Consider the following 13,522-nt stretch of genomic DNA (forward strand, 5'->3'; position numbering starts at 1 on the left):
GAGACTAAGAGAGAGAGAGAGAGACTAAGAGAGAGAGAGAGAGAGACTAAGAGAGAGAGAGAGAGAGACTAAGAAAGAGAGAGAGAGACTAAGAAAGAGAGAGAGAGAGACTAAGAAAGAGAGAGAGAGAGACTAAGAAAGAGAGAGAGAGAGACTAAGAAAGAGAGAGAGAGACTAAGAAAGAGAGAGAGAGAGACTAAGAAAGAGAGAGAGAGAGACTAAGAAAGAGAGAGAGAGAGAGACTAAGAAAGAGAGAGAGAGACTAAGAAAGAGAGAGAGAGAGACTAAGAAAGAGCTAGAGAGAGAGAGAGAGACTAAGAAAGAGAGAGAGAGACTAAGAAAGAGAGAGAGAGAGACTAAGAGAGAGAGAGAGACAGAGAGACTAAAAAAGAGAGAGAGAGACGAAGAAAGAGAGAGAGACTAAGAGAGAGAGAGACTAAGAAAGAGAGAGAGACTAAGAAAGAGAGAGAGACTAAGAAAGAGAGAGAGAGAGACAAAGAAAGAGAGAGAGAGAGACTAAGAAAGAGAGAGAGACTAAGAAAGAGAGAGAGAGAGACTAAGAAAGAGAGAGAGAGAGAGACTAAGAAAGAGAGAGAGAGACTAAGAAAGAGAGAGAGAGAGAGAGACTAAGAAAGAGAGAGAGAGACTAAGAAAGAGAGAGAGAGAGAGAGACTAAGAAAGAGCTAGAGAGAGAGACTAAGAAAGAGAGAGAGAGACTAAGAAAGAGAGAGAGAGACTAAGAAAGAGAGAGAGAGAGAGACTAAAGAGAGAGAGAGAGACTAAGAAGAGAGAGAGAGACTAAGAGAGAGAGAGAGACTAAGAAAGAGAGAGAGACTAAGAGAGAGAGAGAGAGAGACTAAGAAGAGAGAGAGAGAGACTAAGAGAGAGAGAGAGAGACTAAGAAGAGAGAGAGACTAAGAAAGAGAGAGAGAGAGACTAAGAAAGAGAGAGAGAGAGAGACTAAGAAAGAGAGACAGAGAGAGAGACTAAGAGAGAGAGACAGAGAGAGAGACTAAGAGAGAGAGAGACAGAGAGAGAGACAGACAGAGAGAGAGACAGACAGAGAGAGAGAGAGACAGAGACAGACAGTCAGATAGACAGACAGTCAGATAGACGGATAGACAGACAGACAGACAGACAGACAGAGCAACTGACAACAGACATACAGACAGAGAGATACGGACAGACAAACAGAGAGACAGACAGTCTCTTGGAGACAAACAGGCTGACAGACACTGTTCCGCCGCTTTGGTAATTATGGGTGTAGCAGAACCCGCGCCGTCGGCAGAGGGATAGTTACAATCACTACTACTCTTTAAAAGTATGGGTATGTGTGAACCCGCGCCATCGGTAGTGTTTATGTAAATTATCATAATCAATTAATTCTGATGTTTTGTCATGTACACACTAAAAATTTGCAGACAGAGAGCAAATTAGGTGTGTGAGAGATACTTAAAATTTCAAAACGATACCTTTAATGGTTCCAGAGTTACAATGATTTTAGTGTGTCTCTGGGTACAGGTGAACCCAGGAAGCACGGCAAAGGTTAAACCCTGTCCATTGTTCTTTTGCATGCCCAGGGCACCTGAAGCGCCTGTGTGTAATAGAATATTAACTCATTAAACCCTGTCCATTGTTCTTGTGCATGCCCAGGGCACCTGAAGCGCCTGTGGGTAATAGAATATTAACTCATTAAACCCTGTCCATTGTTCTTTTGCATGCCCAGGGCACCTGAAGCGCCTGTGGGTAATAGAATATTAACTCATTAAACCCTGTCCATTGTTCTTTTGCATGCCCAGGGCACCTGACGCGCCTGTGTGTAATATAATATTAACTCATTAAACCGTGTCCATTGTTCTTGTGCATGTCCAGTGCGCCTGACACACCCGAGGAGCGAGGTATACTCCTAACATTTAAAGTGAAGCGCCTGTGTAACGAGGTATACAGTAAATGGAAGATCGATGGTACAGTCCTTCTCTTCACAGTTTTGCTCACTATCTCAGATGTCTTGTGCATGCCCAGGGAACCTGGGGCGACTGTGTACATAGCGAGGTACAGTAATGGACGATTTAACTATTTAACCACTTGACTGCCACATTACGTATCAGGTACGTACTCAGCTATAAAGAAGGAAACAAAATCAATACTCTGACAAGGGAAACAATAACATTAACCGCTGTACATTGCCCTTAGCATTTGCAGCAAGACGATTGGCTCCCCTGGAGACTATTTTCTCAGTTTTGAGTAATTGTTATACTTTGTATGTTATGATTTTCTTTTGGATTAAAAAAACCAAACTAAATTGTTCAGACAGTCCTTCCCGTAAAAAGCGTTCTGGTCACTATCTCAGATCAGCTCAACCAACTGCAAAATGGGATAAGACTATCCAACTATATAGTGGCTGTCTGGAAAATTAATTTATTACTAAATTGCCATTCTGCACAGAAAGCAGTCAGAATGTTGATTTTTGGTATGTGTCCAAGTGCAGGTGGCCTAAATCCACGTGAAAGCCTGGCTAGATCTGAGATACTTCGCTGAATCGTTTACACGGGAAGGACATTGCCTTTATAGCAATGTGTATTTAGGGCGAGGAGCTCTCTACTGGATTACTACAAGCAGACAACAAGGACCACTTGGTATTAAAGCTCCGCTGGAGGTGATCGACTTGAGCAACAAAGAGACATATCCCACACCAGGGCTGAACCGAATCTGGGTGGCATTCAAAGGCTAATGACATTTCAAAAACACGCAATGGCTCAACCCCCTCCCACCTGTTTGTTCAAAGTCCTTGAAGCCAGGGAAGATGGCATATCTCACCTGTTTGTTTAAAGTCCTTGAAGCCAGAGTAGATGGCATATCTCACCTACTTGTTCAAAGTCCTTGAAGCCAGGGAAGATGGCATATCTCACCTGTTTGTTCAAAGTCCTTGAAGTCAGGGAAGATAGCATATCTCACCTGTTTGTTCAAAGTCCTTGAAGCCAGAGAAGATAGCATATCTCACCTGTTTGTTCAAAGTTTTTGAAGCCAGGGAAGATGGCATATCTCACCTGTTTGTTCAAAGTCCTTGAAGCCAGGGAAGATGGCATATCTCACCTGTTTGTTCAAAGTCCTTGAAGCCAGGGAAGATGGCATATCTCACCTGTTAGTTCAAAGTCTTTGAAGTCAGGGAAGATGGCACATCTCACCTGTTTGTTCAAAGTCCTTGAAGCCAGGGAAGATGGCATATCTCACCTGTTTGTTCAAAGTCCTTGAAGCCAGGGAAGATGGCATATCTCACCTGTTTGTTCAAAGTCCTTGAAGCCAGGGAAGATGGCGTATCTCACCTGTTTGTTCAAAGTCCTTGAAGCCAGGGAAGATGGCATATCTCACCTGTTTGTTTAAAGTCCTTGAAGCCAGAGTAGATGGCATATTTCACCTGCTTGTTCAAAGCCCTTGAAGCCAGGGAAGATAGCATATCTCACCTGTTTGTTCAAAGTCCTTGAAGCCAGGGAAGATGGCATATCTCACCTGTTTGTTCAAAGTCTTTGAAGCCAGGGAAGATGGCATTACTCACCTGTTTGTTCAAAGTCCTTGAAGCCAGGGAAGAGAGCATATCCACCGATGTCCACAGCATCGGGGCCGCGGGGCCTCTGGGCGGCTACCGTGTCGGCGGAGTCCAGGAACCCTTCTCCGATCAGCGAGGTGCCCACAAAGGCTGGGTTGCTCTCGAAATTGTCCGTTCTCTTGCTGAAGGGGGAGGCTGGGTTCTTGAAGGGGTTCTTGAAAGCCTCCGGGGGCAGGTTGTTGGTGTGGCCGGCGTGGGGATCGTTGAAGGAGGAGGACTTGGAGGTCGAGCTTGAGGACTTGTCTGGGACCTCAAACAACCCTGGTCGGTCACCTGGTCAACATTTTTTATTTTCGTTTCATTTTCATTTCTTTTTTTATTTCGTTTGCGATTTTCATTTTCATTATAATTTTCATTTCATTTTCATTTCATTTTTATTTCTAATTCATTTATATTTCTATTTCATTTCATTTTCATGAATTTACTATCCCGTTGCCTAAAAATTCGGCCGCTTCCTCCCAGTGGAAACTATCAGTAACACGAGTGGAGCTGTCAATACTGTGGGTTTTTTAATTTTATTTGTGTGTGCGGTTTTATTGGTTAAACCAGAGTCTTGATCCATGATCTTGCGGCGATCGACCTTTTTTGATGTTGAAAGTTGCTCGTTCATTTCAATCCTTGCTATTCTCTCAGGTGGCAGGAGATTGGCTCCATATAACGCTTACTTACTCACTCTTGTTGTCGTCTGCACTTAAACCGCTAACGTCCCATTATTTCTTAGATCTCAACAACAACAACAACCACAACAACAACAACAACAACAACAACAACAACAACAACAACAACAATGTGAAGAAAAAAACTTGAAAATGAAAACCCTTCCCACTTAACACATTGTGACGTCAGTTCTTACCACTTGAGGAAGATGCGTCACCTCCGTCGCCCACGGAGATCTCAGGTCCTCCACTGCCGCTCCCAGCAGGATCCTCTGTCTCGCTTTGTCTTGCTACCTCCCGGCCCGACGATCCGTCTTTAAGGCTGGCACTCTTGTAGGCGTCTAAAGCACCTGCGAACATCATAAATTAAGTCAGAATGATATCGCTTTCTAGCACCCAACGAACCATCTTTCGTATTGGTACTCATGTAGGCGTCCATCTAAAGCACTGCAAACATCACAACGGTAAGTCGGAATTGCTTGCTAGTTTTACGGCGCCCGACGATCCATCCCTAAGGTTGGTACTCTTGTAGGCACCCAGTGCTCCAGCCAACATCAGAGATCAGCTACAGACTGGCTTCGACAAAACTTCTAGGATAAAGAAATTGAAAATTACATGATGAGAAAACACAAAATGTAGGGAGGAGGGATCATAATCTTGTTGTAAAGCGCAAGGTCAATGTAAGTGACCCCTCACCCCCACCCCATCCCCCGTTCCCTCTCATGCAACTCCCAACGACCCGGAGAGGGTCAGAGGAATGAGAAAGAGAGAGAGAGAGAGAGAGAGAGAGAGAGAGAGAGAGAGAGAGAGAGAGAGAGAGAGAGAGAGAGATAGAGAGAGAAAGAGAGAGAGAGACACACACACACACACAAATAAACACCATCACACACATAATAAAACACACCACCACCATCACCACCACCACCGCCACGACCACCACCACCATAAAGATCACCTTGTGGATCAGAAGACGCAGCAAACGCATCAGCGGAAGCCTGGGCGTCGGAAGAGGCAGCGAACTCAGCAGCAGAGGCTTGAGGATCTTCGTAGGATCTGGATCCCTGGTTCTCCTGAGGACCTGACTGAGGCTGTTCAGATCGTGGGTAGTACTGGGAATCCTCACTGGACGAATCCGGAGAGTACTGGTCTGAACCGGTACTGAGTGGTACACCCTGGTTTCCAGCATCTTGAGGGTTGGCTCTGTCTTGAGGTTGCGCTGCGTAACCTTGAGGCACTCCGCTTTCCTGAGAGTATTCGGCGTTATTGGGGTTTTGAGGACCCGAGGGGTATGCGTTAGGATCAGCTTGGTTTAGGTTTTCTGGTTGTGCAGGGTAATTTTGTGGAGAACCGGCACCCTGAGGGTTTCCAGAATAACTGGGTGTGGGAGGCAATCCCTGATTGGCGTTTTGTGCAGAGCCATCAGTGTATCGTTCGAGGGGCTGCGATTCGGAGTTAGGGCCTTGTCCAGGCGGATAGACCTGGTCGGACGACAGGTCAACGGGGTAGGGTTCCTGCTGAGAGAGTAGATTTGGATTCGCTTGGTTGGGGCTTTCAGCGTTGGGGTTGGGGCCTGACGGTAGAACACCCTTCACCAAGGAGGGTTGCTCTGGGTAATTTTGAACAAGATTTTCACCGGGGTTATTTTGAGCGTTACCCTGCTCAGCGTTTAAGAGTTGAGGTGCTTGAATGGGAGAGCTTTGACCCGACGCTTGGTTGGGGAAGTTTTGAGCTGACGCTTGATTTGGGTAGTTTTGACCCGATCCTTGGTTGGGGTAGTTTTCACCCGACGCTTGGTTTGGGTAGTTTAGAGGTGACGGTTGGCTGGGGTTGTTCTGATTTGATGGTCCGTCGGGGTAGTTCTGGCTAGACGCTTGATTGCCGTAGTTCTGGCCTGAGAGTCCGTTGGGGTTGTTAAGGCCTGACGCTTGGTTAGGGTAGTTCTTCTGCCCTAGGGCTGCGTCGGGGTTGATCTGACTAGACGGTGCGTTAGGGTAGTCAGGAATCCTTGACACTCCTCCTGGGTTGTTCTGGGGTGGAATTCCGTTGGGGGCATTCTGCCCTGAGGCTTCGTTGGGGTAGTTCAGGGCTGACGCTGCGTTTGGGTTGTTCTGACCTGAGTTGATCTGACCTGGCAGTGCATTGGGGTTGCCAGGGATGGGGTTCTCTTGACCTGAAGCTCCTCCCGGGTTGTTCTGGCCTGACGGTCCGTTGGCGTAGTTCTGGCCTGATGCTGCGTTGGAGAAGTCTGGGACGGACGCTTCTTTGGGAACATTCTGAGGTGGTTCCTGCTTATTTTCTGCGGGCTGTTCATTTGCGTTGACATTCTCTGGCTCCTTGCTGCTAAAATCGATCACCTCAAGCGGACCGTCGATTCCAGAGGGTCCCTGTGGTCCGCTTTGGGCGGGCTGCTGCTGCTGCGGCTGTGGAAAGGGTTTGGGCTGGTTCTGGCCATTCTGCTGCCCAAAGTTGTTGCCTGCATTCTGCTGCGGCTGAAAACCGTTCCCCAGATTCTGAGCGGGTGGGCCGGAAAAGCCTCCGTTCAGCGTTGGCTGGGGAAAGCCGGAGAAGGCCTGCAAGGGCTGAGCGGAAAAGGTGCCGGGCAGTTTGGCTGGGTTGGGAGGCAGCTGGCCCAGAGGTCGGATCTGGTTGAGCGGGGGAGGTCCTGCTGGCTGTTGGGGTCCCCCTGCAACACCTCCGCTGATTGGACCCTGTGGGACATAGGTAAGGGGCGTTTAGATTTGATGCGCCTTTTTTCCATTCGTTGCCCTGCTATTCTTATGGGACCCTGTGAAACATAAGTATTGGGGGTTTATATTTGTTGTGTCTTGTTGTCATTGTTCTAATTACTGCCCTGTTATTCTCATGAGACCCTGTGAAACATACTTCATATGACGGCTACATTTGATAGGTAATGTCATCCTTTCATAATATCTCATTCTGATGGGATCCTGTCAAACATAAATCACAGGGCGGCTACGTTTGTCAGATGTATAGTCATCCATCAATATTCTGTACCCTGTAATTCTCACCAGACCCTGTGAAACAGACTTCAAAGGGCGTCTACATTTGACAGATGTTGTCATCATTCGATAGTCTCTTATTCTAATGGGACCATGTGAAACATAAGTCACAGACCAGCTACCTTTGTCGGGTGTATCGTCATCCATTGACATTCTCTAATTCTAACGGGACCTTGCAAAATATATGTCACGGAGCAGTTAGATGTGTGCAACCATTCCGATCTATGCTGGCCTTTAATTTAATAATAATAATAATAATAATAAGGGTATTTATAGGGCGCAAATTCTAAAATAGTTCTAAGCGCATTACAATCTTAAATATAATTATCACAACATTAAAAGCGATCAAGGTTAATCGACACGATAATTAACCCAAAACTGCAGAGCACGTCACCTCAAGCCTGTTAGGCGATGGTGAACACTACTCATAATTTGCCATGAATGGATGTTCCTAAATTGTCTGTTTTTTCGCTTGCCTGTGTCTGTTTGTCTCTCCAGTTTCTATCCTGCTGCTTATATTTCTGGGATGCATGTTTTCAGATAACGCGAACTGTAACTTGGTTAGCGAAAGTGGGGTCGATACGGGCACACAAGTTCACATTCGATTCGTGCATCTCAGGACGGCAGGAAGAAGGTGCGAAGACACAACAGCTAACCCTCACTTCCAAATAGAGAGCAAGAAATGAAGAACACACTGCGGCGCCCAGTCAGCAAAATAAATGCTCTTTGATCATTTTAGGAAGACGAAAACCAGATTATTTTGTTTATTGTTTGTGTTAAATCTGTTTATTTAGTTAACTCATGCTTTGTTTTACGGAACCGTGATTTTCTCTCTTACCTTTGTAACATATTTATCTTCTGCACCAGTTTCAGACAGAGAGCAAGAAATGAAGAACACACTGCGGCGCCCAGTCAGCAAAATAAATGCTCTTTGATCATTTTAGGAAGGCAAAAACTAGATTTGTTTATTGTTTGTGTTAAATCGGTTTATTAAGTTAACCCATGCCTTGTTTTACGGAACCGTGATTTTCACTCTTACCTTTGTAACATACTTATCTTCTGCACCAGTTTCAGACAGAGAGCAAGAAATGAAGAACACACTGCGGTGCCAAGTGAGCAAAATAAATGCTCTTTGATCATATTACGAAAGCGAAAACTAGATTTTTTTAATTGTTTGTGTTAAATCTGTTTATCTAGTTAAACCCATGCCTTGTTTTATGGAACCGTGATTTTCTCTCTTACCTTTGTAAGGTATTTATCTTCAGCATCAGTTATTGTGTGTCTGAATGAAATTATGTAGGGAGAGGTGTGATAGAGTGTGAGCGTTCGTTCTTTGCTTTTAACGTCTCTTCAGCCTATTTGGCTGTAGTGCTCAAGCGTGCGTTTGAGTTTTGATGTGAGTATATGGGTAGGTGTAATAATGCGTGTCTGATATTTGTCTGTGTGACTTTGCGTCTGCGTGTCCTTCGTGCGTGTTAGGCTGTGCGTATATGTGCATTCGTGGAATCAAATCAGTGGGTGTTTGCCAAGGCGTGTGGTAAGGTAAGCTTACGTTTAATGCTTAAATGTAAAGTTTTTGCTTTCAGTATTATTTTCAGCTTAAGGGTACCTGTGCGTAAACATGTTTGTGCATTCGTATTTGTGATTTTTTTGTATGTGTGAGTGTGACTAAAAGTTTGTGCGTTACCAAAGATAGTGGGTTTTTTGCAATATATACAGATTGCTCTTGCAAGTTTTTGTAACAAGCCCACTTCCATATAAGCGTATATATATATATATGAGTATATATGTGCCCAATATACTTTCTATCAAAAGTCACTTATGTTTTTCTTTTTAAATTTTTTTATTTTAAAAAGTGGCAATACAAACTTTCCACTTCCCTTTATATGTATGCTAAAGAAGCAAAATATACGTCGAGTCTGAAAGTAAAATCTATGAAGTGGCAATAAACAGGTTTCATTTATCTCTCTCTCTATATATGTAGAGGTAGAAAAAATACGTCGAGTTTGAAAGCGAAATCTTCGGAGTGGTAAGACAAATGTTCCTTAGCCCTTTATATACAAATAAAAGTAACAAAACAAGAACAAAACAAAAATACGCTGACTTTGAAACGAAAGGTTTGGGCCTATCACACCTCAAAAGGTGCTGCAGCGATGTATGTAGGCCCCTCTCCTTCAATCGACACAACCACTGCGCTAATCTGCTCGTCGTTTTCAGTGTCGGCAGGGATTCCCTCCCCTCCTGCGGGCAGTTCCACGTCATCTTCTTCCTCTGAGACGACGCTGTACGCAGGGAGGTTCTCAGCAGCCACTGCTGAGACCGGAGCAGCTTTTTTGGGGCCTGTGCCTACCTCCTCAGGATTTTCTTTCGTAGTATCATCCTCTCCCGTCGAGACATCCACTGCATCTTCAGAACCGTACGACACGATTTGGTCGGCAGGTTTGTCCTCTTCTGTAGAAACATCCACGGAGTCTTGAAGGTTGCTGCCTTCCTCAGTTCCCTCCCTTGACTCAGGCATTTCTTCCCTTCTCTTAGGCATTTCCGTGGTTTCGAATTCGCTTTCTTGGGGAGTTTCTTCCCTTGGCATCTTGACGTCGACAGTGCCTGCTGCCGCTCGAAGGGGGGCAAGACCATGGGAACGTTTGAGGTGAGAGTTCGCCGCGAGCGGGGCCTTGAGAGCGCCTTGAGATCGGGCATGGTACGCGCCTTGAAGGGCCGCGATGGGTGCGATATCTTCTGCTGGGCTGCCCGGTGTGTTTTGTGCTCCGCTTGGGTTGATGGCGTCAGACCCGTAGTCGACGTTACTGGCGCTGGGCTGCGGATTGACGTTAGCAGGACCTGGGTTGAGGCCAGCAGCGACGGTGTTGATGTCAGGAGGAGTGTCGATAGCAGGAACAGTGTTAATGGCAGGGCTAATGTTGATACCAGAGCCAGCAGCGACGGCGTTGATGGCAGGAGGAGTGTCGATAGCAGGAACAGTGTTGATGGCAGGGCCAATGTTGATACCAGAGCCAGGATTGATGTTTGATCCTGTATTAAGGCCAGAGCCAGCAGCGACGGTGTTGATGGCAGGAGGAGTGTCGATAGCAGGAACAGTGTTGATGGCAGGGCCAATGTTGATACCAGAGCCAGGATTGATGTTTGGTCCTGTATTAAGGCCAGAGCCACCGTTGATGTTTGATCCAGTGTTAAAGCCAGATCCTTTCTGAATGCCAGCCCCTGCATTAAAGCCTGCGCCTATGCCAGATCCGGCACTAGCGAGAGATCCAGTGTTGGCGTTGGCACCGCTGATGCCTCTCCCTGCTGTAGCGGCCGTCAAATCGGAAGCTTTGCTAGCGAGCTGTGTCCCTGCAGAGTTGAAGCCTTGGCTTCCTAGCTGCGCTCCCCCCAAGCTGGACGCCTTGTTGTCAGCGCTCGCTCCCGAAGAAGAGACGCTAGAGGAAGATGACTGCACGCCTCCAGGGCCTGTCAGTCCCCCGTCTTTGTCTGCAGGTAGCAGGTTGTCGAAGCCCTGCTGGAAGTTGTTGTTGAAGTTGTCGTAAAAGGCGTCGAAGGACTTCTCGTTGTTGACGGGCTTGAGACTGGTGAGGTCAAAGTTCTTGTTGAAGTCAGGGCTGCTGACCCCAGCTGGGACGGGACCAGGAGCGCCGAAACTACCGGCGGGGACACCGAAGTTGTTGGTGTCGAAGTTGAACGGCTTGTAGGATGACCCTTGGCCGCCCCCCGCCAGGCCGAAGGCGTTGTTATTTTTGTTGTTGTTCGTGTTGGCGCCGTTGGTAAGGCTACCGAGCTGGTTGAACCAGTCCTGTGAGCTGGTGCTTCCTGCTTTGTTGCCACCCAACAGACCGAAGTCGTTATTCCTCGCAGCGCGGCCAGAGGTCCGACCGGCCCGACTAGCCGCGTTGTTACCGAGGTTGTTGGAGCCGTTGCTGCCAGCAGACGAGCTACTGCTGCTACTAGTGCTGGAGCTGCCGAACCCTCCGTTGCTGGTGCTGCGTCCCGTTTTGCCGCCCAGCAGACCGCTGCCGCTGCTGCTACCCGCCGTGTTGCCAAGAAGACTGAAATCGGCGTTTCGAGCCCCGGAACCGCTCCTGCCGAGGGCGACGGTGTTCCCCAGCTGGCTGAGCATTTTGCTGCCGTCCTGGCCAGCCAGGTTAGCCCCGTTGAAGCCCACGTTGCTGTTGGTGTTGCCGGCCCGCGTGCTGCCGCCGCCGTAGCTGTTGGCCGAGGTGCTGAAGGAGTTGCTGCCTCCGTGGTTGGATCCAGTCTGGCGGCCCGCGTTGGACGTGCTGCCTGTATTGGTGGCTGTCCCTTGCTGCGTGGTGCCCTGGCCCTGTTGGGGGGACGGGAGGGACACACGGTCAGTCAGTAGGCCTCGTGACGTCACAGCACCGTTAGCAGGGGTTAGTTCGTTCACCTCGTTCAGCATGCATGCACGTACACCACTCCCCATGATCGAAAGAAAAAAGTGGTTGGAGAGCATCATGCACTGATGTGACCTGACGTCAGCACGCACATTACACTCCGAGCCACACACCGAGAAAAAAGTTTTTGGAGAGCCATTCAGTTGTAGGCAAGTACTATATTGTCTTGGTTCACACAGCTAAAGACACATAATGATCTACAAAAGTTCTTTGAGTGCCATTTGGTTGTCGGAAAGCACTCTTTTATCAAGCGACAAGTGTAAAGAGTTCTTTTGTGAGTTTTGATCTTAGCTGGCTGTAGCGGGCAGAGAGAGGGCAGAGAGATTAGTCACCAGGTTAGTGTTTAGTCTGCCGCACACTTCTCTTCTCGCGAGTTTGTCCAGTCTTTGCAAGTGTGCTTGCCAGTTCGTCTGTTTTCTGTCAGTGCTCTGAGAGATTGTCATGGAGACAGGACATTCGGAAACCCTCCTTCGTCAACGTGACCTCTTATCGGCCAATCGCAATCCCGAACAAGTCGTCATCCATTCTGTTAGTTGGTGTTAGATGAATTTCGAGGCTGAATAGTTGTTAGGAAGCAAAGTACTAAGCTATCTGCGGGTTTAAACTTTCAGGATTTGGAAATTGAAACAATCTTATCAAGAACATATACAGACTAATTCGGCTATGGACCATTTCGCATGAGTTTGGAACAATGCAAATATAAAGCAGATTAGTACACATCACAGAAAAGCACAACCCTAAAGTTCATGCAACACGCACACACCTCTCAAATAAGACCTCAACCTGTTTTAAACAAGTTTTACAAAAACATTAATAAATTTATGTGATTGTATTATCATATGCGTTCTTGAAGCGACGCTTTCCCCATGTATGAAACATTAAGTTCCTATCTAATTTATTTTTGTAGTAAATCCACCATCAAGTAAATTGTTTGTTAACATCACAGGAGTAAAACGTTTAAGAGAAATAGTCAATAGTATTCAACAATTCAGAGAGGTTTTAGATATGTGCAAGAATGACAACAACAAATAACACACATAATGTATCCAATTTTCTTTATAACATTCAACAAATTAGAGACTTTCCAGGGATTTGGAAGACTGACAACAACAAGCAACGAAAAGAAAGATCTACCTGGTTTTGGAAATTGCCTCTGGCATTTCCCAGACCTCCGTTCTGGTTTCCGAAGCTACCCAGGCTAGCGAAGTTCCCGAAGTTGGTGTCCCCCCGGCTCTTGTCGTTGTTGAAGTTGGCAAAGTCAAACAGGCCTGCACCACGCTTCTGGGGTCTGCACAGATACACGGGACACCTTTAGTTCATTCTTTAGCCTCACATTAATTGGGTTTGTTTGTTTGTTTGTTTGTTTGTTTGCTTAACGCCCAGCCGACCACGAAGGGCCATATCAGGGCGGTGCTGCTTTGACATTTAACGTGCGCCACACACAAGACAGAAGTCGCAGCACAGGCTTCGTGTCTCACCCAGTCACATTATTCTGACACCGGACCAACCAGTCCTAGCACTAACCCCATAATGCCAGACGCCAAGCGGAGCAGCCACTAGATTGCCAATTTTAAAGTCTTATAGGCATGACCCGGCCGGGGTTCGAACCCACGACCTCCCGATCACGGGGCGGACGCCTTACCACTAGGCCAACCGTGCCGGTGATCAATTAATTGGGTGAAGTCCACTCCGCAAATCTACTTCACGAATCTGGCTGCACGAAGGTTTGGCACTGAGTTTTCGGTATAAAGACATCGCGAAGTCCACTTCGGGCTTATTCAAGGACCGCCTTAACATACAACGTAGTGACCTTCTTTC

The 13,522-nt window shown here is 46.9% G+C and overlaps 1 protein-coding gene across 1 annotated transcript in view; it reads right to left on the minus strand.

Moving 5' to 3' along the window:
* The window catches only part of LOC138975727 (uncharacterized), a 72,808-nt gene that overhangs the window by 11,379 nt on the left and 47,907 nt on the right, over positions 1-13,522 (minus strand). Inside the window, exons 5-8 of the mRNA XM_070348481.1 lie at positions 12,839-12,992; positions 5,216-6,968; positions 4,458-4,610; positions 3,554-3,877 (exon numbers count right to left, since the gene is read on the minus strand). Of these exons, the coding sequence (XP_070204582.1) occupies positions 3,554-3,877; positions 4,458-4,610; positions 5,216-6,968; positions 12,839-12,992 (2,384 nt within the window). The remainder of the gene's footprint in view (positions 1-3,553; positions 3,878-4,457; positions 4,611-5,215; positions 6,969-12,838; positions 12,993-13,522) is intronic.

This window comes from Littorina saxatilis, linkage group LG9 (genome assembly GCF_037325665.1).
Source record: "Littorina saxatilis isolate snail1 linkage group LG9, US_GU_Lsax_2.0, whole genome shotgun sequence".
Lineage (NCBI taxonomy): Eukaryota > Metazoa > Mollusca > Gastropoda > Littorinimorpha > Littorinidae > Littorina > Littorina saxatilis.